The 22162-nt window shown below is 40.8% G+C and overlaps 1 protein-coding gene across 5 annotated transcripts in view; it reads right to left on the reverse strand.

Moving 5' to 3' along the window:
• TDP1 (tyrosyl-DNA phosphodiesterase 1) overlaps positions 1-22162 on the reverse strand; it is an 88689-nt gene that overhangs the window by 66010 nt on the left and 517 nt on the right. For 3 of the 5 annotated variants that reach the window (XR_008382663.1, XM_053603871.1, XM_053603870.1), the window contains exons 2-6: positions 17195-17760; positions 13545-13588; positions 12326-12381; positions 9374-9470; positions 4312-4346 (exon numbers count right to left, since the gene is read on the reverse strand). Coding sequence is in view for 4 of the 5 variants with exons in the window: in XM_053603871.1 (XP_053459846.1) it covers positions 4312-4346; positions 9374-9470; positions 12326-12381; positions 13545-13588; positions 17195-17753 (791 nt within the window). In the remaining variant the exon portion in view is untranslated. The remainder of the gene's footprint in view (positions 1-4311; positions 4347-9373; positions 9471-12325; positions 12382-13544; positions 13589-17194; positions 17761-22162) is intronic. The other 2 variants (XM_053603873.1, XM_053603872.1) reach the window with 2 other exon arrangements.

Here is a 22162-nt window from a genome sequence, read left to right on the forward strand (position 1 = left end):
TCTACTGTTTTTTAATTATTTCAAGAATCTATGTATTCTTTCCTTAACTAAACTGTCACTTCTCAGGCTGGGTACAGTGGTTCATGCCTGTAATATCAGCACTGTGGGAGGCCGAGGCGGGTAGACTGCCTGAGCTCACAAGTTCAGGACCTACCTGAGCCAGAACAAGACCCCTGTCTCTAAAAATAGCCGGGCATTGGTGGGCACCTATAGTCCCAGCTATTTGGGAGGCTCTGAGGCAAGAGAATCACTTAAGCCCAAGAGTTTGAGGTTGCTGTGAGCTGTGACACCACAGCACTCTACTGAGGACAACATAGTGAGACTCTGTCTCAAAAAAAAAAAGTGTCACTTCTCAAGTTTGTAACTGTCTTAGTTATCATTTCCATCGGGGCCATAATGCTACTTAATACTCACTGATGTAACTCAGTTCACATGCAGGGGTGGGGGAACGTGAACCACAGGTCCTCCCCAAATAAACGCCACCACGAATACCACTGGGGCAGCATGAGGGTTAGCATAAGAAGATAAAGAAAAGGATAAGAGAAGAGAATGAAATACTTAGCTCAAGCCAAAATGCGAAATTACTCAAGCTGGCAAACAGTAAATTAATGCAAAGCTGGAGAAATGACTGCTGCTGAGCTGTCTTCCTTGCATTTATGAAATGTGCTCCCTGAAATCTGGGCAAATTGACATACACAGTTGCCAAATCAACAGCTGATTGTAATTAAGAATAAGTCAGTTATAGATTCATGAGTTAATTTTTCCAAATATTTCCATTAGTCAAGACATCATTATCAGGAAAATCATGCTCTGATGTCAATGAATCCTATCAGACAGAATTGTGAAGTAATTTAAGGGGAGCCATATTAATCTTCCCATAAACAAAATGGTAGTATTAATAAGGTCGTGGTTAGTTAAAAATGGATTAAAAGAGCCAGGAATGAGGCTTCCCTTGAAGAATGCAGACTTGCCACATTGTACACTAAAAGTGATAGGGGCAGCAAAGAGGACGCATCCCATATGTGGAGCTATTCCTCCACGAGGAGAAAGAAAACTATTACCTCTTGAGCACCTATCTGCCACTAAATCCTCACAGTGCTCCGGAGGGATTATTCCCCTCCTACAACTGTGGAATCTGTGGTAACAGGGATTATCCAAGGTCGCAAAATGGACCAGTGGAAGAGCTTTCTGGGATGGCACTTACAGGGAGCTCTCCTCTTCCTGTGCACAGCTTCCATAGCACTGGTGGTAGCATCAGCAAACCTCATGCTACTGAGGCAAGAATGGGTGGGGGAAGATGTGGTCTCAGCAAGAAGAACTAAGTGATGCGCTGAAGGGGCTCAGCTACAGACGTTAGAGGAAAGAAACATACCCTACCCACCCACCCTGCTGTTGCCACCAGCTACCGATCTTGGTTATCCAACATTCAGCTGCATTGGCATTCTTTCTTCCTCCCCATCAATTCTTCGGGCCATTAGAGGTAATTTCACTCCCAGTTCCAGGGAAACTGAAGAGCTTTGCCATTCTAAAATATGAGATAGACCATGAGATTGCATGGCATTCTGCAGAAACCAGACTGAGCTTCTGGAGGATGGCGCCACATCCTGGTTGTTTCCACAAGCTTTGCACATAGTACTTGACCAAGGTATGCTTGCCAAAGTGCATGGAATCTCAAAGACTGCCTCATACTTACTGTTGCTAGCTCTACTCTGCCAGGTTGGGAAGGCAGTCTATGCCCCCGTCATAATGAACTGGAAGACTTTTCTCCTTTTCTAATTCACATATTTATCTTGATTCTCTTACCAAAAGAGGACAGACACTCTATCTCCTCCGGAGCTGTATTTCAAGAATAGGTACTTACTAATTCATAAAACATTTTAAAATAAGCAAACAAAGTAATTTCAAGACACAAGTGCAATCTTCTATAAGATTCAGATATTTCAAGAAATTATAAACTACAGATCATACATAGTTGGGAAAGCTCCAATTATAATTACTTCTCTAGGCATTTTAAGAACTCTGTTAGGGTTGGGCACAGTGGCTCACTGCTATAATCCCAGCCTCTGGGAGGCCCATTCAGGATGACTGCTTGAGCTCAGGATTTCGAGACCAGTCTGAGCAACAGCAAGACCCCTACTCTACCAAAAATAGAAAATCAGTTGGGTATTGTGGTGGGTGCCTGTAGTCCCAGTTTCTTGGACATCTGAGGCAGGAGGACCACTTGAATCCAGGAGTTTGAGGTTGGTGTGAGCTAGGCTAAAGCCTAGTAAGACTCTGTCTCCCCCCTCCCCCAAAAAAAGGTGGGGGGCAATAACTCTGTTAAACCTGCAAAGAGTGTATGTGTGGGAGGGGAGGTAAATGGACCAAAGGAAATAATAAGGTAATCTTTAGCAGTGAGGAAATAAGAACAAATTAAAAACTGAAGTTAAAATAAATAGGTTTTATTTCTTCTCTATCACTGGCCTGAGGAAAATCACCTAACTCTAGGCTTTGGTTTCCTTATCTATAAAAGTAAAACGGCAGGCCAAATAATTTTTAGAAGAGCATTAACCAATGACTCCCCCAGGCTCAGTTAAGCATCGCTGAGTTAAGATCCTAGAGGCCTACCATACTCAGTCTTTCCTAGGAGTCTAAGTACACTAACAGAGCGGGCTCTCCCACTACCTGGTAGCATAGAAGTGCTGTGTGACCACACACATAGTGCTCATTGCGGCAAGTAGAAAACCTGTCATTGCTCATCTAGCAAATCACAGCCAGAAGTGGGAGACAGGACTTGCCAGAAGTATTTTAGAATCAGTAAGGAACCTATGCCAATGTTTCAGTTAAGGGTATGGAACAAGACTTCCCATTTGGTGCTGCCCATGAGCTGCCTCTGCTTGAAGGTATTTTATATCCTCTACTAAAATTAACATCTTGTAAACTTAAGTGATATAAAAATAATTTATAATTTATACTTCAGTTAGGTGCTTGAGTTCACTCTCAACAATCTTCTAACCCTGTCCTTTGTTGGACTAAAGCTATCAATTAGGGATGGTTTCTAAATGTTGCAACATTTACTCAGAGCATCTAAAACCGAGTAACGTATGGGTAACAATTATCATCTTTCATGAAACAGCTCAACTCCCTCCATTCTGGTTCCTAAGAGAAAGATGGACACAATGCCATCATTCCAGGTCATCATAAAATCAGAAAGATAGCAGTTGTGGCAAGACTCAGGGCCAACACTCTCTCCCCATGAGATTCCTTTTTTGCCCTGAAGGGATTTGCCTGAAGCAACAGGATACACCTTTCCACTACTGGTCTAGAAGATGAGGTTTTGTAACATTCATTTAACAAAATTCTGGAGAAATGTGAGTTACAGAAATACTGAAATAGGGACAATTATGTCTTATTTTGTCCCTCCTTTATAGAAACTATTAAGTAAAAGGGTTCTGTAGAACAGGTGTAATACCAATGTAAGTAAACGGGAGTTAACAGATGCAACGTGTCGAGTAGAAGTAACAGAAAAGTTGTTCTTCTCTGTGTTTCACATCTCCAAAAACTATTCCGAAAGAGCTATCTTAAGCAAGGACCTAGCATCAATCTCAGAAGTAGACTTTATGGTAAAAAAAAGTTTTTCAATCATACAATGGAGCTGACCTAACGACTATTCTATATAACTCACATTCTTGTTTTTTTTTTTTTTTTTTGAGACAGAGTCTCACTAAGTCGCCCCTGGTAAAGTGCCATGGCATCAAGGCTCACAGCTACCTCAAACTCTTGGGCTTAAGTGATTCTCTTGCCTCAGCCTCCCAAGTTGCTGGGAATACAGGTGCCTGGCTATTTTTTTTTATTGCAGTTATCACTATTGTTTAGCTGGCCTCGGGCTGGTGTCGAACCTGACAGCCTTGGTGTATGTGGCTGGTGCTGTTAACCACTGTGCTATGGGCACTGAGCCTATAACTCAGTTTCTTACAAAAGTCACAGAACTTCTTCAAAGTACTAGAATCCACAGGCATGTGACAGCACATACACAATCATTAATAACAAGAAGCACCGCACAATCATAGTATATTACTCCCAAATCAGGCATTCAAAAGTCCTGAACCAAAGGCAGGAATCTCAGAGTCACAGATTTATACTTTCAGGTTCACAGTCAGAATATCTCAGTCTTGTGTGTTAAAGCTTTGAGAAAACAACTCTGTGTAATCTACTGAGAGTTTTTTTTCTCCTCCTGCCAAACCATCCAACATTAGGCCTTCTAAGGGCACTTTTTGCAATAGTATTTTCTATCAAAATTATATATTTCCCCATTTCACAAAAATTGCTTACGTGTGGTGTGTTCCAAATGCAATATCCAACTTTGCCTAAGATAAAAAAGAAATCACTTATTAAAAAGAAAAGCTCAATTAACAACATCCCTATCTACTGGAAATTAATTATAGAAAGGCATCAGGCCAACTTTTATTTTAACTTTTTACTGCCCTCTATTGGACAAGCCCTTAAAAAGACAGCTTTTTAGTATAGTATCCAGGGTTGAAGGGTTGTTCAAGGAAGAAAAACAAAAAAAGAAACCCACAAATTCTATCAAGAATGATTCAATGTATAGTGCATTTTTAATTATAGTAATTATGAGTAAGAAGCCTAATGCCTAATTTTTTGAGCTGTCAAAAAACTAATAAGAGTATATAAGTATGAAAATTTTTAAATGAGATATTTGGCGTGGATCTAAATTAATATACACGCAGTTTTCAGAGCATATTTAAAAGAAATTGAAAGTGGTAGCAACATAAAGACTTATAGAATGTTAAATTAAAATACACATTCTTCCACTAAAAACATCAAAATGCTAAAAATAAAAATTATATTAAAACCATTTTTTGGGCGGCACCTGTGGCTCAGTCGGTAAGGCGCCGGCCCCATATACCAAGGGTGGCGGGTTCAGCCCCGGCCCCGGCCCAACTGCAACCAAAAAATAGCTGGGCGTTGTGGTAGGCACCTGTAGTCCCAGCTACTCGGGAGGCTGAGGCAAGAGAATCGCTTAAGCCCAGGAGTTGGAGGTTGCTGTAAGCTGTGTGATGCCACGGCACTCTACCGAGGGCCATAAAGTAAAACTCTGTCTCTACAAAAAAAAACAAACAAACAAACAAAAAAAACCATTTTTATGCCATAATATACCATTATAAACAAATGAAGGGTAGGTGGAGATGTAGAATGTTTTATCTAACATCACTATAGCAGAACACGCCATAAGAAGCAGGTTATGAAAAAGTTAAAACAACCGTCTAAATAGATTAACAATGAAGAATACAGGACGTGGACTTAAATCCTGTCTTCACAAGTTTGTATGACTGGAAAATACTGATACTTCTATGCCTCGACTTTCTCCTCTTTAAAATAGGGTACTGTTAGGAGATCATGAATGCACAATGATTAGGAAAGGGGGCCTGCGTGCACTATGCATTCTACAAATGGTAGGTTACTACTACTGCTCCTCTCCTCCCCCCCAACCTCCCTGTACCTGACAGACAGTTGCAACTATATGCCAGGGGCAGTAATGAGCAAGGGGAACACACAAGTAAGTAGAAGGCAGCCCATTCTGGGGACACTCATTGACAGGTAGCCCAGTTGACTATACTCTTTTGAGAAAAACAGTCTAACTCTCTTGCCCAGGTTATGGTGTGGTTATAGCTCACAGCAACCTCAAATTCCTGGGCTCAAGGAATCTTCCTCCGCAGCCTCCTGAGTAAATGGAATTTCTTGTAGAGATGAGGTGCTGCCCAGGTTGGTCTCAAACTCCTGGGCTCAAGAGATCCTTTCTCAGCCTCCCAAGTAGTCAGGATTATAGGAGGACACTCTCATGCCCAGCTAATCTTTGTATTTTTTGCAGAGACAAGGTCTCTCCGTTTTGCTCCGGCTGGTCTTGAACTCCTGGCCTCTAGAAATCCCAACCTCAGCCTTCCGAAGTGCTAGGGTTACAGGTGTGAGCCACATCCCCAGCACCAGCTGACTATACTTTTATACAGTGTCTGGGGATGCTCAAAGACTAGCACATATCTGTGTGCTTGGTCCACAGCACTGTAGGGAACTGTATTTCATGCCTTCAAAATTACAAAATTATAAGGAAGAATGTCATTTTGGAAACTAGTATTTAGCTGAGAAAGAAAAATGATAAAGACCTGGCTTTTGTATCTGGTTTTGCTATAAGTTGTGTGTTTTGGGGCATAACTAAGCACAAAAAACAAGGGCGATACTAACTTCAACAGATAATATTTAGTAGGTACCTCTTCTGGGTAAAGCAGGAGTGTCCAACCTATAGCCTGTGAGCTGCATACCCATTTTATGAGGACTTTTTCTTGCTTATCTGTGGTGTCAGATATCACAAATAGTAAATACCGACTTTTTTTTTAAACTAATCGCCTCTTGTTAGTGTTTGTGTATTTAATGTGTGGCCCCAAACAACTCTTATTTTTGGACACCCCTGGTCTAAAGCATTAAAACCTTTAGTTAAACTCTACAATGAACAGCATTAGCAGTCCACTTTAAAGATTAAGAAATTAGGCTTAAGTGACAAGCCCAGAATAACAGTGTTACAGACTGAATATCTATATCTCTTCCCAAACATGATGAAGCTCCAAAACCCAGTGTGACTTTAGGTCATAAGAGTGGCATCTTGATCCAGTAGGATTAGGATCCTTATTAGAAGGGACACCCGGAACTCGCATGTGTTCCCTCCCTCCCCTCACCATTGTGAAGACACCGTGAGGAGGCGGCTGTCTACATACCAGGAAGGGGGCCCTTGCTAGAAACCAAACTGGCACCTTAACCTTGGGTTTCCTGGCTTCCAGAGCTATGAGAAACACCCACTGTTTAAACCACCTAATCCAAGAAAATCCACCCAGGTATTTTTTTTTTTTTTTTTTACAGAGAGAGCTAGAACTGAACCCACGCAGTACAGATCCTTCACTACCACAATGTCCCCACATTTGCAAAATGAGAATGTGTCAGCATCCACTGATTCTTTGACTAAGGTTCCTTGGCTTAAATGACACAAAGTTGCTAGAAAAAGTCAAAGAATTTATTTTACAGACAAGGCATAAAGGCATTTAAATAGATCAGGATGGGGCCACAATCATGTCTATTACTCAGACTGCAATCAGAAGTTTCCCAACAGCTCTTTGCAGAGAGCTGCACCCTCTAGTGGCCATCCTGGAGCATGTATCAGGCGCAGGACCATCTCTTCTAAACCTTTCAGTATGGTCAGTATTTGAAAAACATTTCTATTTCCCTTTTTTTTTTTTTGTAGAGACAGAGTCTCACTTTATGGCCCTCAGTAGAGTGCCGTGGCCTCACACAGCTCACAGCAACCTCCAACTCCTGGGCTTAAGCGATTCTCCTGCCTCAGACTCCCGAGTAGCTGGGACTACAGGCGCCTGCCGCAACGCCCAGCTATTTTTTGGTTGCAGTTTGGCCGGGGCCGGGCTTGAACCCGCCACCCTTGGTATATGGGGCCAGCGCCCTACCGACTGAGCCACAGGCGCTGCGCTGTCAGGAGTCCTGTGTCAGTTTATTTTCTGCCCACTATTAGTCAGCTGGGACCTATCCTAGGCAGTTTAACCTCTTATGTTGCTGAAAACGGAAGCATTCAAAACAAATGAATTTCAGCAGCTGCTAAGCAAAGGCCTCTCTGTACATGAGCCACAAACATGTTGGGTGGAAGGCATTTGTAAAATCACACCTATATAAAATTAAGTGGATTAGATCATAGGAAAAATGTTGTGAGGTCTTTTTAAAACTTAATTAGAGCTCTTGCACTCTTAATATTAAAAAATACTAGTACTCTGAGAGGCTGAGGTAGGTGGATTGTCTGAGCTCACAGGTTCGAGACCAGCCTGAGCCAGTGCAAGACCTTGTCTCTAAAAATAGCTGGGCACCTACAGTCCCAGCTACCTGGGAGGCTGAGGCAAAGAGAACTGCTTAAGCCCAAGAGTTTGAGGTTGCTGTGAGCTATGATGCCGTAGCTCTCTACCAAGGGCTGCAAAGTGAGGCTATCCCCAAAAAAGAATAGAAAAAAAATACAGAGATATGACATAGTTGGAAGAAGGGTGATAAAATGTGAGTTAGAATTCTTGTATCTTTGTGGATGGGAAAAAAGACATTGAAAGGAAAATGGCAAGGAAAAGATATCCAGTTATTATGTAATTCACTTTTGTGTCTGTACTCTAAGGGCAAAAACGTGAGCCAATTTCACAAAGCTAATGACAAAGAAAGAGAAGGGATATAAATAAATGAACTGATAATCCTGCTAAAGAAAAAGGAAAAGGTAAATATTACACTGACTACTTCATAACCACCATCTCCATAGGAAGGAATTCATAAATATAAGAAATTCTTCTGAATTCCTTTTTTCTCTTCCAAGTTTGTTTCTTGCTCAAAATGCCACATATTATAAAAGACCGTTTTAGACGAATAGTCTAAACAATGGGTCCTAACAAAAGTCCCACACCATCTGGCCAAACTGTATTCTGACTGTAAAGTATTAGGACAAGATTATGGGAACATACAAAGAAACCAGGTAATAGCTTTTGGGGGGCCTTTTCCACTTTGCCTTGGTCCCAGCAAACCAAGTGGACAAACCTCTTATCCACTCATGGCGGGGGGGGTCTCTCATTGGAGTTAAATCATATGATGTATACTCACATAACTCCCACAGATGGTTTTCTAACAGTTTTTTAATCTATAGGTCTCTCTGGGTTAGACCTTAAATGTGAAAAAAGAGCTAGAGACCACAGTTAAAGTGTCAATAGCTGCTAATATAAGTTAGATATGGTAACACACACACACAAAAAAAACTAACAGTTTTAGCTCCACTCACAGGAAGAAACCCACAGCCACCAAACTCCATCTGGAAGACCTGTTGAGTGCTGAAATCCAGGTTTTGAGAGGCACACTGACAAACTGGCTGGAACCAGAGGAGTATTAGGCAGGTTGGGGAAAGATACAGAATCCATACTACATTGAGTACAACTTGAGAAGGTAAATGCTTGAATCTGAAAGAGAGAAAACTAAGGGAGATAGATCACCTCAAAATACATGAATCGCTGACATGTGCAAGAGGGATATTTATTTTGTGTGGTCCCAGTGGGAGAAAATAAAGACCAATGAGAAGTTAGGGGGAGGGAGACTTCCGGTCAACATAAAGAAAATTCTTTCCAACCATGTATCTACAATCGGGACGGACTATCTCAGGAAGTGTTTTAAGTCGAGACAAGAAAAACATCTGTTGGTGACGATGGACAGAATACTTCTGCCCTAGGTGGGATGGCGAACTAAGTCTAAATTTCCTTCCAACTCTCAGACTAAGCATGATCTCAGGTGGCAATAAGTAGCTTACCTGGCAGAGGGAAATGTTTCCGTAAGGCTTTGCCTGGGCATGCAAATGAGCCTTAGCTTCTCGTTTATCGCCGTGCACAAGCAGGATTGGTTTCTTCCTGAAAAGAGAAGTATGTAAAAGATACCATTTATGAAGCTAGACTCTGGTCTACTTAAGACTAGCTTCCTTACCACCCAACTTATTGCTGGCCTTTGTGGTCACTGAATACAGGGGCTCATTAGTTAATGTTCATTCATCAGTTACCTTTATAACGGGGCTACCCAACCTGACCCCAAAGCTCTGCTGCAACACAGAGGTTATAACTCAAAGAAATCTCAGAATAATTATCTGTTTTGGCCCAAAAGAACATATAGATGGCTCTGTGTTAATACACTTAAGATCAGAGAGATTAACATTATACAATTACTGTTGTAAATAATCATAATGGGTTTCTCTTTCCCTTCTTTTGGACCATGTAATGGATTCTCTTTATACTGCACCTATATTCACTAGGCTCCTACTGGGTGCTATGAAATGAGCTAGACCCAGGATATAACTGTGAACAGACCCAGACCGCTGCACCAAACAGACTTACTAAAATAGGTGGTTAGATTTCAATACAACTGAGCCCAAGATACAATGAAAGTGCTATATTTTGAAATTCAAGACAATATAACAATACTCTGCAGGAATAAATTAAAAAGGCTTTTAAGGGATCTTTGATCTTCTCTGGTTAATTCAAAGCAGATAATCCTTACGAAATCAACATGTTTTTACAAGCTCTGCCAACACAACAAAAATTGGATACAAGCAATCAAACAAGATAAACCATAGCCTTTTCTACATGTCAATCATGCTGCAGAATGATTTTCTACAACACATGAAAGGACAATAATCAACTAGAAAGAATCATCACAGCACATCACAAATGTACTTCTGGTATTAATGCCTCCCTACCTCATGCCCAATAGCTTTACATGACAGGTATAATGCAACTATGAAAGAGGTTTTCCTTGCTTTGAACAAGAAAACAGTATAGAGAACAATGTAAGAATCACACATCACCTAGAAACAAATGTTAGCAGATCAGTAGGTTGTCTTAACAAGATTAAATATTACTAATAAAAGTTGAAGTCCTCATAAATTCTTTCAAATTTATTGATTCTATGAACTATTATCAAAAGGCAGCATCTGAACAAAATAATGAAGTATAAACCCTCGTGACCTGAATTTTTCTATATACAAATTCTGGCTGCTGTCTAAACTTGCCATTTCAGTCACTGTTTATCCCTACAATGTTCTTGATGGCTTTCCTAAGATGCATTCAGCAAGAAGGCAGTAGAAAGAGGACTGTTTTGTCCCTTTACTTACTGGGAGCCCAGGAGATATGGTATTAATTTGCTAGTAGAGTCTGTTCCAGCTGCTGATGGCCTCAAGCATTCCTTGGCTTATGTATGGCCTTCTCCCTGTGTTTTCACATTATCTTCCACTAATATGTATCTGTAGGGATGTCCCCTTTTTATAAGGACATCAGTCACATTCGATTAGCACCCATCCTAACAACCTCATTTTAGCTTATCTTTGTAAAAACCATACCTCCAAATAAGATCCCATTCAGAGTCACTGAGGCTTAGGACTCTAACAGCTTTTTTCAGAGGAGACATTTCAACCCATAACCGATACTAAAGGAATCGTAGGCTACATGTCGCCAACATTCAAGAGGTGACAATTTGATTTCAAGGTCTTTGAGCAGAAAATGCCAATGCCATACCTAGGGATACTTGCTGCCAGAAACCACCAGGACAGAGATTGGTTTTTGCCTCCAGATGGCTGTTCACTCCTTCTTTCCTAAACCCTGATTTTATTCAGGACAAGGTATTCTCAGCTAAAAGCATTTCAGCCTCTTTCAGAGCTGGTTATCATTATGCAGCTGAGCTACGCTCAATGAAACAGACATAGGTTTTGTGTGGACCTCCACGGAGGCTGTTCGAACGGGCACAGCTAAAATGTGGGCCTTCTTGTCCTCCCCCTTTTCCTTTCCTGCTATCTGGAAAGACAAGTGAGTCAGTGAGGTGACTCTGAAGAAGGAAGTCACACACCAGGATGGTAGGACAGAAGAAAACGGGTGGGTAGGTAAGTCCCTGAGAACCACAGTGCCCCCCAATCCAGACCACAAACATCTACCACTTAGACTTGGTAGGCTGGAAGAATCAATTTCTGTCTTATTTAAGCCTGTCATTTTGGGTTTTCTGTTAATATGCAGCTGAAAATAATCCTGTGTGTTACATGTCAAAAATCAATCCCTAAATACCAAAGCTGCTAGGGAAATTCTGTCTACTATTAGTGACAAAGATTTCCACAACGTGACACTCTAAATACACCAAGAAGTTTGAAGACTTGACAATCATTCTCTTCTTGTGCATATATTCTTCTATCCTGCTTGCTGTTACAGGCTTCCTCCACGTAAGTGTGTTAGAAACACGGACACATGGCACTTCACTGCTGTGATGCTCTCTATTTGGTCTGTATTGCCTAACATGGGATGATGAACTATAGAACCAAAAATTCATTACCTCCACAGCCTGGATAAGGGAAGACTCTACATGTGACCACCCCTCCCCCCGGCTTTAACTCCAGGAAAAGTCAGTTCGAGAAACACAGATCCTTGAAAAAGAACCGCAATGATGTGCTGAGAAGTGTGGCATGCTGGCCACGTGTTGGTGTGGTTTCAGGTCTACAAAGAACATGGAGATGGTCTTTTCCTTTAATTAATCCTGGACATAAAGTAATGTTAAGTTAGGATTTGCCCTCACCTACTCCTGGACAAACAGAGGAAAATGCTAACATCTGTAAAAAGAACATTGTCTATTTTAAATTGCGCACGAACTTTATGAACACCCTATATTTTAAGAAGTTTTGTGTTTCAAAGCCCCTTGCAGTTTATGCTTTCAGCTGTCACACTATGGAACTCACCTGAACTCTGGTGGATACTGTTTTATAAGCCAGTCCACGTCAAAGCAGTAGTTAAACTAGATGAGGGAAAAAGAGTAACTAAATCACCAGTAATTCCACCAAACAGTTCATAAGAAGAATAGTTATTAGATTTAAGGAAACTCTAAAATAATGATGTATTACATATATTATTTATAAACCTGGAAGGTTACGCTGTAATGCTAATAATGAAACCTCAACTTCATCTTGAACGGATTACGTGGTTTATGGAACCTGAATAAATGGAGCTGAATACACAAGAAAACAGATTCGAAGGAAATTATCTCGGCATGCTTTGGCAACATTTGTACTTGTCAACAGGGTGCTAGCACATTATTTCTAACAACTCTGAGATTAATTTAAATAAAGAGGTTTACCAATTTATTCTTTTCCCCTTAGGTGATTATGAGACAGATACCTAGAATTTTCAGAAAAGAACACTTTCTTCCAGGTTAACTTATTAGCCAACTTTGTACACAGCCACCTGGGACTGGTATTCACTGGGCTTGTAACAATGCCATCTTGACCATAGTTTTGTACTGGTCTCATCCTTGGGGGCTCCCCGTGCCTGCATAATCCTGGACACAGTACCTCTAGCTAAGAGAACACATGGAAAAGGTCCCCACCTTCCATCTGGAGACCAGGACTCTCAAGGCCAAGCCAAACATGAAGGGCACAGAAAGCCATGCTTTCTTCAGAGACATGGCCTTTTTTCTGACTTATGAGTCTAAAGCACTAACATTATTTATTGATGCAAAAGGACCAGCTCTGGCAGAAAGAAGGCATAAAACACAGAATTTCACATTTTTCTAAATTAAATCAAACTTGAGTTGGCCTCCACTCTACCCACACCTCCCCAGAGGGTGGTACCAGAGTCTCATGAGATTATCAGTGTCCCCCCCAAAAAGTCTTTTGGGCTGGACTATCCAAAGTGACTTGGGTAATTTAGGACAGTCCAGCTTGAAGTGGCCAGTCCTTGTGGCCTGATTCAAATGCTCTCCTCAGAGTGACAGCTATGTTCTACGCTGATGGTCATGGACCCCACAACTGTGTGCTTGGTTCCAGCCTCTAGGTAGGTGACATCCTGGGACTCTGCAGGAGACTGAGACACAGGTCCCCACCTCTCATATTTTCTTCTGGAGTTATTTGTTTCCTCTCACCTGAAGAAAAAAACAAACAAACAAAAAAACAGTAAACTTACCTGAGCTGAAGAAACAAGTGTCCCAAATAGAGGAGATAAAATATCTGAGAAGACAAAAGATATAAGTCTAATTCACAGATAAAAATTCTCCAGTCTTATTAATCACTTATTCAACACTCATTGATAAGGGTTGGCTCAGAAAACAGTTAAGTGGAAAGTCACTACAAAGCTTTAATATTTTTTTAATGTTTCATAAAATTTAAGAAATTTCCCCATGGTGTTTATTATATTTTTTATAAAACACTGCAAAAACTAAAATCTACAACTTCAGTGCTAGATGATTGGTCAATTTCAGGAACAATCGTGATCCATGTTCTTTCTAGATGTGTCAATTTTTAGCCCTTTCAAGTACCCATTTGAGTTCCTCTTCAGGAAACCTCCCTATCTCAGTCTAAGCAAGAGGATTTTCCTCTGGAGCCTGAGAGAGTGTGCTTTCTGTGAATGAAAGGGCAAAGGCACTCACAATTTTAAACTTACATTCCTGGTCATCTCCAAGGAGGTCCCATTCAAGCTTTACATTATATAGGATGGAAAGCTCGTGTCTCATAAACTACACCACAGAGGAAGTACATGATCATCATGATATTCCATTATAACAGCCACACCTACAGACCCACTAAGTGAGGAACACCCTTGCTGGCACTTCCCATGTATTACTCTTATTCTTCACAGCTACTTTCTGAGCGAGGGTGTTATTTCTGTTTTATAGATGAGCAGAGAGGGTTTGAACCCAGGCTGTCTGGCCCAGCACCTCTGCTTTTAAACTTTCTCTGAAGATTAAGAGGTCTTATTTACCTGACATTTACTGAGTGCCTCTGATCTTCTAGACAATGAGTTAGATACTGGGGTACAAAGATTTTAAAAGAACAACAACAGCAAAAAATCTTAAGTTAGTTCTCACCTTTCTGAGAGAATTGCACAGTTAAGAGATAAAGGGCAGATCAGATGTGGTGGCTCATCCCTGTAAGCCTAGCACTTTGGGAGGCCAAGCCAGGACAGCTTGAGGCCAATAGTTCAAAACCAGCCTGGGCAACATAATAAAATCCCACTTCTACAAAAAGTCCCAGGTACTCAGAATGAGGCAGGAGGATCCCCTGAGCCCAGGAGTTTGAGGTTCCAGTGAGTTATAATGACACCACTGCACTCTAGCCTGGGCAATAGAGTGAGGCTGTCTCAAAAAAAAAAAAAAAAGAAAGAAAGAAAAAAGAGCAATATCAGGTTTTAGGTTTGAGCACAGCCACGTGTCTTTCTAAATTCCCCTCATATTTCAAGAGCCATTTGAAATTCCTCTTCCTCCATGAGATCTTCTAAATGATCTATAATTATGACATGACAGGGTATTTATATCCAACAGCGTGAATTCTGGCACTGGAATGCCTGCAAACAAATCCCAGCTCCACCATTTTCCAGCTCCTGACCCTGGGTGCTTTCTAAACTTCAGATCCATCATCTGAGGAGGACAACTATAACATCTACTTGTATCTGTTGAGGATTAAGGTAGAAAATACAGTAGACCTCCATAGTTGATCATCACCTCCCTATATTGATGACCTCGTGTTGACCTAATTTTCACAGACTGGACATGCACCACATGTAATCAGTGGAAGTTCCTTATGTTGACCAGTTTCGACTGTCCCTTGGGAGGTCAACTTACAGAGGTCCTAACTGTGTATGTAGAAGCTCCTGTCATGTTACCTCCCCTTCCTCAATATCTTGGTGCCAAAAGCTTAAATCATAAACATTATAGCGCAAAACTTAGCACCGGTGCTCTATTTCCTGTGTCAATCTCTCTCAAAACAGTGACAATGGTCTATATTTCTTTGAAGTACCTAGATAAGAGAGTCTTAGAAAGAAAACCACCTGTAGAATCCAACTCTCTAGAGCAGTGGTTTTCAACCATTTTTATCTCATAGCACACCTGGACCGATAAATTTCCACATCACACTTAAATTATGTTGATCAAAAAAAAAAAGTAAAATAAAAAATACTTACTGTGCTTTGAACTTCTTTTGAAAAGAATTTATGATCTTTAAAATTTTTCACGGCACGCCTTAGATCCTCTTGTAGCACACCAGTGTGGCGTGTCACACTGGTTGAAAAAATCACTGCTTTATAGTGATTTTAAGTACTCCAACATTTAGACATCTCACAGAAGAAATGTAATGCAATCATATACTGGATATGTAATACTGTTGACAACAAACATAATCTAGTCTTGAATATGGGCCTGAAAAAACTTTATCTGAAATAAGGATAATAATATTTGTTGTATGTGTCTGGCTTGTGAATATATTATACTGGTCACTTCATATATTTGCTCCCTTTTTTCTGAATCTCCACTTTTGACATCATAGTTCATTATAACCTCAAATTCCTGGGCTTAAGGAATCCTCTTGTCCCAGCCTCCCAAGTAGCGAGGACTATGTGCCACTATACTTGACTGATTTTTCTATTTACTGTAGAGATGGGGTTACACCATGTTGCTCAGGTAAGTCTTGAATTCCTGGCCTCAAGTGATGGGCCTAAGTTGGCCTCCCAAAGTTATAGGATTTCAGGTGTGAGCCCACTGCACCTAGCCTGAATCCCCAATTTAAAGATAAGTAAACCAAAAATTCAGAGAATGATAGGTCCTGGTTATCCTAGGATAACCTGTGTTAATGCACACAGCAAATGGGTGGTAAGACCAGAAATCCTCCCTCTTTGATTCTAGAGCTCCTGCTGTCCCCGCTGTAGGTTCTAACCTGGGGAATAAGGAGAGCAACCAAAGACCACTATTTTTTTTTTTTTTTTTGAGACAGAGCCTCAAGCTGTTGCCCTGGGTAGAGTGCTGTGGCATCACAGCTCATAGCAACCTCAAACTTCTGGGCTCAAGCGAGTCTGTCTCTGCCTCCCAAGTAGCTGGGACCACAGGCACCTGCCACAACACCCGGCTATTTTTTGGTTGCAGCCGTCATTGTTGTTTGGCGGGCCCGGGCTGGATTCGAACCCGCCAGCTCAGGTGTACATGGCTGGCGCCTTAGCCGCTTGAGCCACAGGCATCAAGCCAAAAGACCACTTTTTGATTCATAACTAAAACATCTATTTGCATTCAGGCACTTTTTTTTTTTTTTTTTTTGCTTCTTTATCAGGAAGCAAAAGTAGGCTTTCAAGCAGTGGTTCTCAAACCCTATTAGGTGTTGGAATTCCCTAAAAGGCTTGTTAAAATACAGACCTCAGGGCTTCCCTCTCAGTTTGATTCAAGGAATCTTGGATGGCCCTTTAAATTTGCAATTTAACAAGATCCAAGGGATGCTGCCTGTCCAGGGGTCATTGAGAACTACAGTTGTAAAATATTTGCTACTTTGTCAAGAAACTGTTATTGATCAAGTTTAATCTTCAACTTAAAGGTCAAACAATTGTAAACATCGAGATAAGTGTTGTAAGGGGTTGAGATACAGGGTTTTGGGAATTACCCTCTCGTTGCCAGAGCTAACAAATTGCAGTTAAAAGAATGAACTTGCTTGCAAAAGGAATTTGTTGTTTTTTCCCCAGAGAGCAGTTAAGACCACAAAGAAGGGTTCTTGGAGATCATTCTGAACTTCCCTCCCTGTTTTAGAGGGGACAACTCTCAAGTGCAATTCACAGCTTCTTGACATCCAGAATCCTCTTACCCTTGATGTGAAGGGCTCCAGAGTTGTACTTTGGCTTAATTCCTGAGACTCTAGTAAGGTAAAACTGGAAGGGGTTCCCTTTATCCAACATGTCCCAAATATCCTGGCCTTCCCCTGATGTTTCGTATTCATCTTCCTCCTCTTTGAGCCTGTGGCAGGCAGGAGTGCTATGATTTCCAGCTCTTTGGGCAATGCTGTCCTTGGGGACAGGAATGTCTTCCTCCTCTTTGACCACCACATTCTTACCCTGCTTCTCTGGCATTTCTGGTTGTAGTTCATCATCACTGCTGGAGAGATACCAACCTAGGTACTCTTGAGAATCAGTTCTCTGCCTCTTGGGAGGTGATCCCGAATCTGTATCACTGAATTTCACAGGTGATATCTTCCTCCTGTGTGCAGCTTTCCGGGCCTCGGAACAAGTGTACCTTGGTTCATTTGCTGCTTCTTGCCCAGCGTGGGAGAGAAAAGAGGTAGATGGCTTGTCCAGTTTTGGCTTTTCATCCTCACTTTCATCACTACTGGATATTGTCCACTTTCCATAATCACCTTCCTGAGACATTATACTTCTGAAAACAAAAGATGGAAATATCATCATTTCCCATTCACAAAGGCACTGGCAAAATAACTTTATTGCTCTCACTGCCCTGTCACATGAGCTTCTGCAACACATATAGAGCTTCTGATACTTATCAGAGGCTGAGCCACCCGACCAAAATCAGTCGTTTGGTAGGTGCAGCTTGGATGTGTTCGTTTTTATTCTAGGCATATTACCAGCATCTGCTAAGGGATTTTGATAGATTAACAGCAAAAATCCTAGTCACCTTTCTCCTTTGAATTTCAATCTAGACCTTGTTCTTAGATGCCCTTAGGAAAGGGGGTTAGAGCTTAAACTCCAAAGAAAGACAAAACTGTTCATTCTTGACCCTGAAAGCTTTCAACGGGTACTTCAGGTTAAGAGGAATTTAAGGAATTTAGGGAGTAATTCTGACTATGCTCAAAAGCTTTAAGTCTGATTAGAATTTACAAATACATCTTTCACCCAAGCAGACGTCCACAAGACTTCAGTGATATGGATATCTTTCTTCTCCAAGGACAAGCCATTTACCATAAAGCTTAAAGTCCTCAAGATGAACACCAAAGACCACTTCTTGTATGTACAACATCTGTAAATACTTCCATGCGGGACCAACTAACTTAAGAGATAATTATCTTATTGGCCATACCATAAATCAAAGTATTAAAACCTGCAGAGAAAGAACTTGTACTGGAGCAAAACATTTTCTAAACCACACAGTATAATTTCCACTTCCTTGCTCTGAAAAGAGGAAAGTACGTAAAACAGGCCCTTCTGGTTTTACACTACAAAAATCAATATAAAGGGTTGCCTAGATTTTCCAGATAGCTGAAGAGCTATTCCTTAATGATACTTTTAACATTTAGTAGCTGATGCAGAGGAAAATCACAAACCTTAAGATTCTGTGTTTAGATTAGTAGAGCATGTTTGAGTTTTTGCTGTTTTAAAGAGGCTGAATAGTATGCATTATGAGTGGGGTAAACCAAGCCAGTAGGTGGCACTTAGTCATCAGGACCTACATACCAAAAAAAGAAAAAAGGCTTGATTCTACATCCAAAGATTTGAAATGAATGCATGTTTTTGACTTTAAAAATCTTAAGTATTTACTACTTTTCACAACTTCTCACCTACCTGACTTTTTCAATTAATTACTAGTCAAGTCAATCAAGGCTTGTTCTGTAAATTACATTCCTAGGCAATTTTTTGTAAGAGTTCATTAAGAGAACAATTTGGCCCACTCTTCGTGACTCAGGTCGCTACTACCCCACTGGACACCATTTACAGCCACAGAGTTAGGGACCGCAGATAAGGATGGGATCACTTGCTCCTGTAATAGTCTAGGTTTATTGAGACCTCAGATCTATTTTCTGAAAGCTTTCTATTCCTTTCCATTCTGTCCAGTCTACTTATACAGATTGTTAGAACGGATGTATTTTCCCTAACTTGTTTCCTAATTAGGTTAAAAACCAGATAACTAAGCTAGATAGAATCCTATTGTCAGTTAAAAGGGTCTGAATGCCAGGTTTTCTCCATGAAAGAAATTCAAATTGACTTACTACTTAACACCTAATTAAGCAACTCAGGTGAAAACTTGGGTTCTTTAAGTGTTCCAGAGTCATTGCTGGATGGAGGTATTTAAGCTGCCACAATCACTTTTTTTTTGTGGCTACAGTTTTGTGACTTTACACTTCGGGGAAAAAATACTTTGGAATTGTTAGCTTTAGCTGCCTTTGAACTTGAAAACAGCTCTAAAGCAAGGTGTTTAGTAATAGAATCTTCAATTACAATCTTCAGGCAGTTCTCTCCACATTCCTTTTCTATTCTAAAGCAAATAGCAGCTCTATTTTTGGTGAGAAAGGCCATTTGCAAGACTTTTAAAAGGATACCAAACATGTCTTCCCTAGGTGAATACAACCTATATCACAACTCAACAAAAAGGAATTCCAAACCCCTGAGAATTCCATATATATTCTGAAACCTTTATCAACTCTGAACTAGTTAGAGGATTTCTAAGGTTTCTAGTTTTATTATCTACATTTTCTAAAACCACATGTGAGTGGAATTCTATCCAATAAAGTAGGACAAGTGAATAAAAAATAAAGCTCTGGAAGACAATTCTTTGAGAACAAAGTCTTTTGAGGGGAGCCTTTACATAAAGTTTTGGACCTGCTGACACCCAAATATGCCTGAGAGTTATTTACTAAAGGCAAATAAGCCAACACAGTTTATTGGGTTATTGAGGGCAACACATCAATAAAACTGTCTTATTATTAAGTGTAGCAGGTTACCATCCTCCTTGTGAAATGGAGGATGTGGCCCATAGAGAGCAGCTAGTTGTTTGTAAATGATCAAACAGGGATGTTTACTTTGGAGAACAGGATCTGGACACCAGCGTCAGAACTTTACTTCTCCCACACCAGCACCAGTTCCCAGTTGGCTAGGGAAATTTATAATCAACTCAATTTTATAAATATGGAACTCGTGAGCTTTTCCCCAAGTGTTTACCATCTGTCTTTGTGGACAATGCCTGACAAAGCATAAGTGGTACTGAAAGAACTGGAATACAATACAGGTGGGCTGACTAAGTGCTGGCATTCAATCAGGACATCAGTGATTCCAAAGGTGGAGGTGTCTGGAACTTGGGATTAACATTTCATTAGAAAGGTACTGCAACAGAGAGAATGCCTGGAAAAGGGTAAAAATACTTTGTCCTTTTACAACCTTTTTAGCCTTTTTGAGAACTAAAACTGGCATCCCTACCTCAGGCTCGTTACCAGGAGGGGCACCAGAGTCTGATACTATAGGAGAGGGCTCTGCAGAGTTGTCCTGGCAGCCTGGCCTAACAGAGATGTCTGCCAGGGATAGGATCTATCAGAAAACTCCCCCTTTAAAGGACTTATTTCTGCTTATGGGAAGGAAATGGTATTTTGTGACAAGAGTTGGCAAATTAATACATTTCCTTTTCCTTTCCCACAAAGGCCATGTCCTAGCTTTTTCATTTGGCCTAGGGGACAAACGCCAACCTTACCTCCCTTTTCCAATCTAAGTTCTTTGTTTAAATCAAGGAGAAAGTTGTAGTTTTGTAGAAATTTTTAATCTTGTTTTTGGACAAATATCAAGTTTGGGTTCTTCTGCAGGCACCAACATCTACCAATAATGGAAGTCATTTTATGCCTCCATTATGTTTATGAAAACAAAATGAAGTTTTTCAGCTACTGGGGAGGCTGAGGCAGGAAGGTCACTTGCTCCCAGGATAGTTTCAGGTGAAATGAGCTATGCTGGACTCCACTACAGCACTGTAGGCTAGATGACAAAGCAAGATCCTGTCTTTAAAAAGAGAAAAAATAAAATCAAAATAAAGCTTGCTGTTTAAGAGACAGTGTTTATGTAGAAGAGTGGAGTCAAGTAAAAACATTAAATACATGTGTTAAAAGAACGAAAACTAGGGAGGCGGGTGAGTGAAATATGGCAAAGATGACACTAAACAGGATGAAAAATGTAAAAAATGTCTCATTATATGCCAACTCAGGGCATAATTGGAACTTTTATTAATGACTTTAAAAAATGTTGGAAAGCATTTGATTTAGACTTTAGTGCTTCCTCTCACCCAACCATACTAGACACAGCTGGGGCATTTCTTTTACATCTTCAGCTCCTCCTTCTAACAGAGCTTAAAGACAATCAGGTGGGCCTGGGAACCAGGCTCAACAGGTCCTTTGTGGCCAGTGGTGGGTAAACATAGACCCCAATTTCAAACCAGTCATTACCAGGTGGTAAATGAGCACTCGGGCAGATTAACTGCTGAGGCTCAGTTTCCTTATCTGTAAAATGAGTATCACGTTTAACTCCCAAAGTTCATTAGCAACTTAAGCAGTTACTGCCTACCAAGCAATGGTAGTAGTGAGTTAACAACATACAGGATCTACACCAGAAGAACTTGATTTCTGTGTGTAAGAGACAGACCCAACATAAGTTTTAAAAAGCAGACATTTTATGAGGCAGAAAAGAAACAGGGATGCCCTTACTTTGGAACACTCGCTGAAGAAGTAACATTTTCAGTGAGACTCAGAGGCTCTCACCAGCTAAAATGTAGGGTGAAGAGCAGTTCTACAAAGGCAAATAGATGGACGTAAACCAGGTACACTGTGGCCCAGGATGAAGGGGATAAAAAGAAGCCAGGCATGTTAAAGACGCTTGATTTTGTTCTAAGAACAGGCCCCCACTGGGGGCTTTAATAAAGACAGCGCCATGGTACGGCTTATTTTTTTACGTTACTACTATTCTGTATGAAGAATGGTGTGCAGGGAAATACAAATAAAGAAGAGGGTCCTGCGGAGCTCAGGGAGAAGTGGAAGGTGATGCGATGGAAGTGGATGCGGTGAAAAACTAGCGAC

This window comes from Nycticebus coucang, chromosome 9 (assembly GCF_027406575.1).
Source record: "Nycticebus coucang isolate mNycCou1 chromosome 9, mNycCou1.pri, whole genome shotgun sequence".
NCBI lineage: Eukaryota > Metazoa > Chordata > Mammalia > Primates > Lorisidae > Nycticebus > Nycticebus coucang.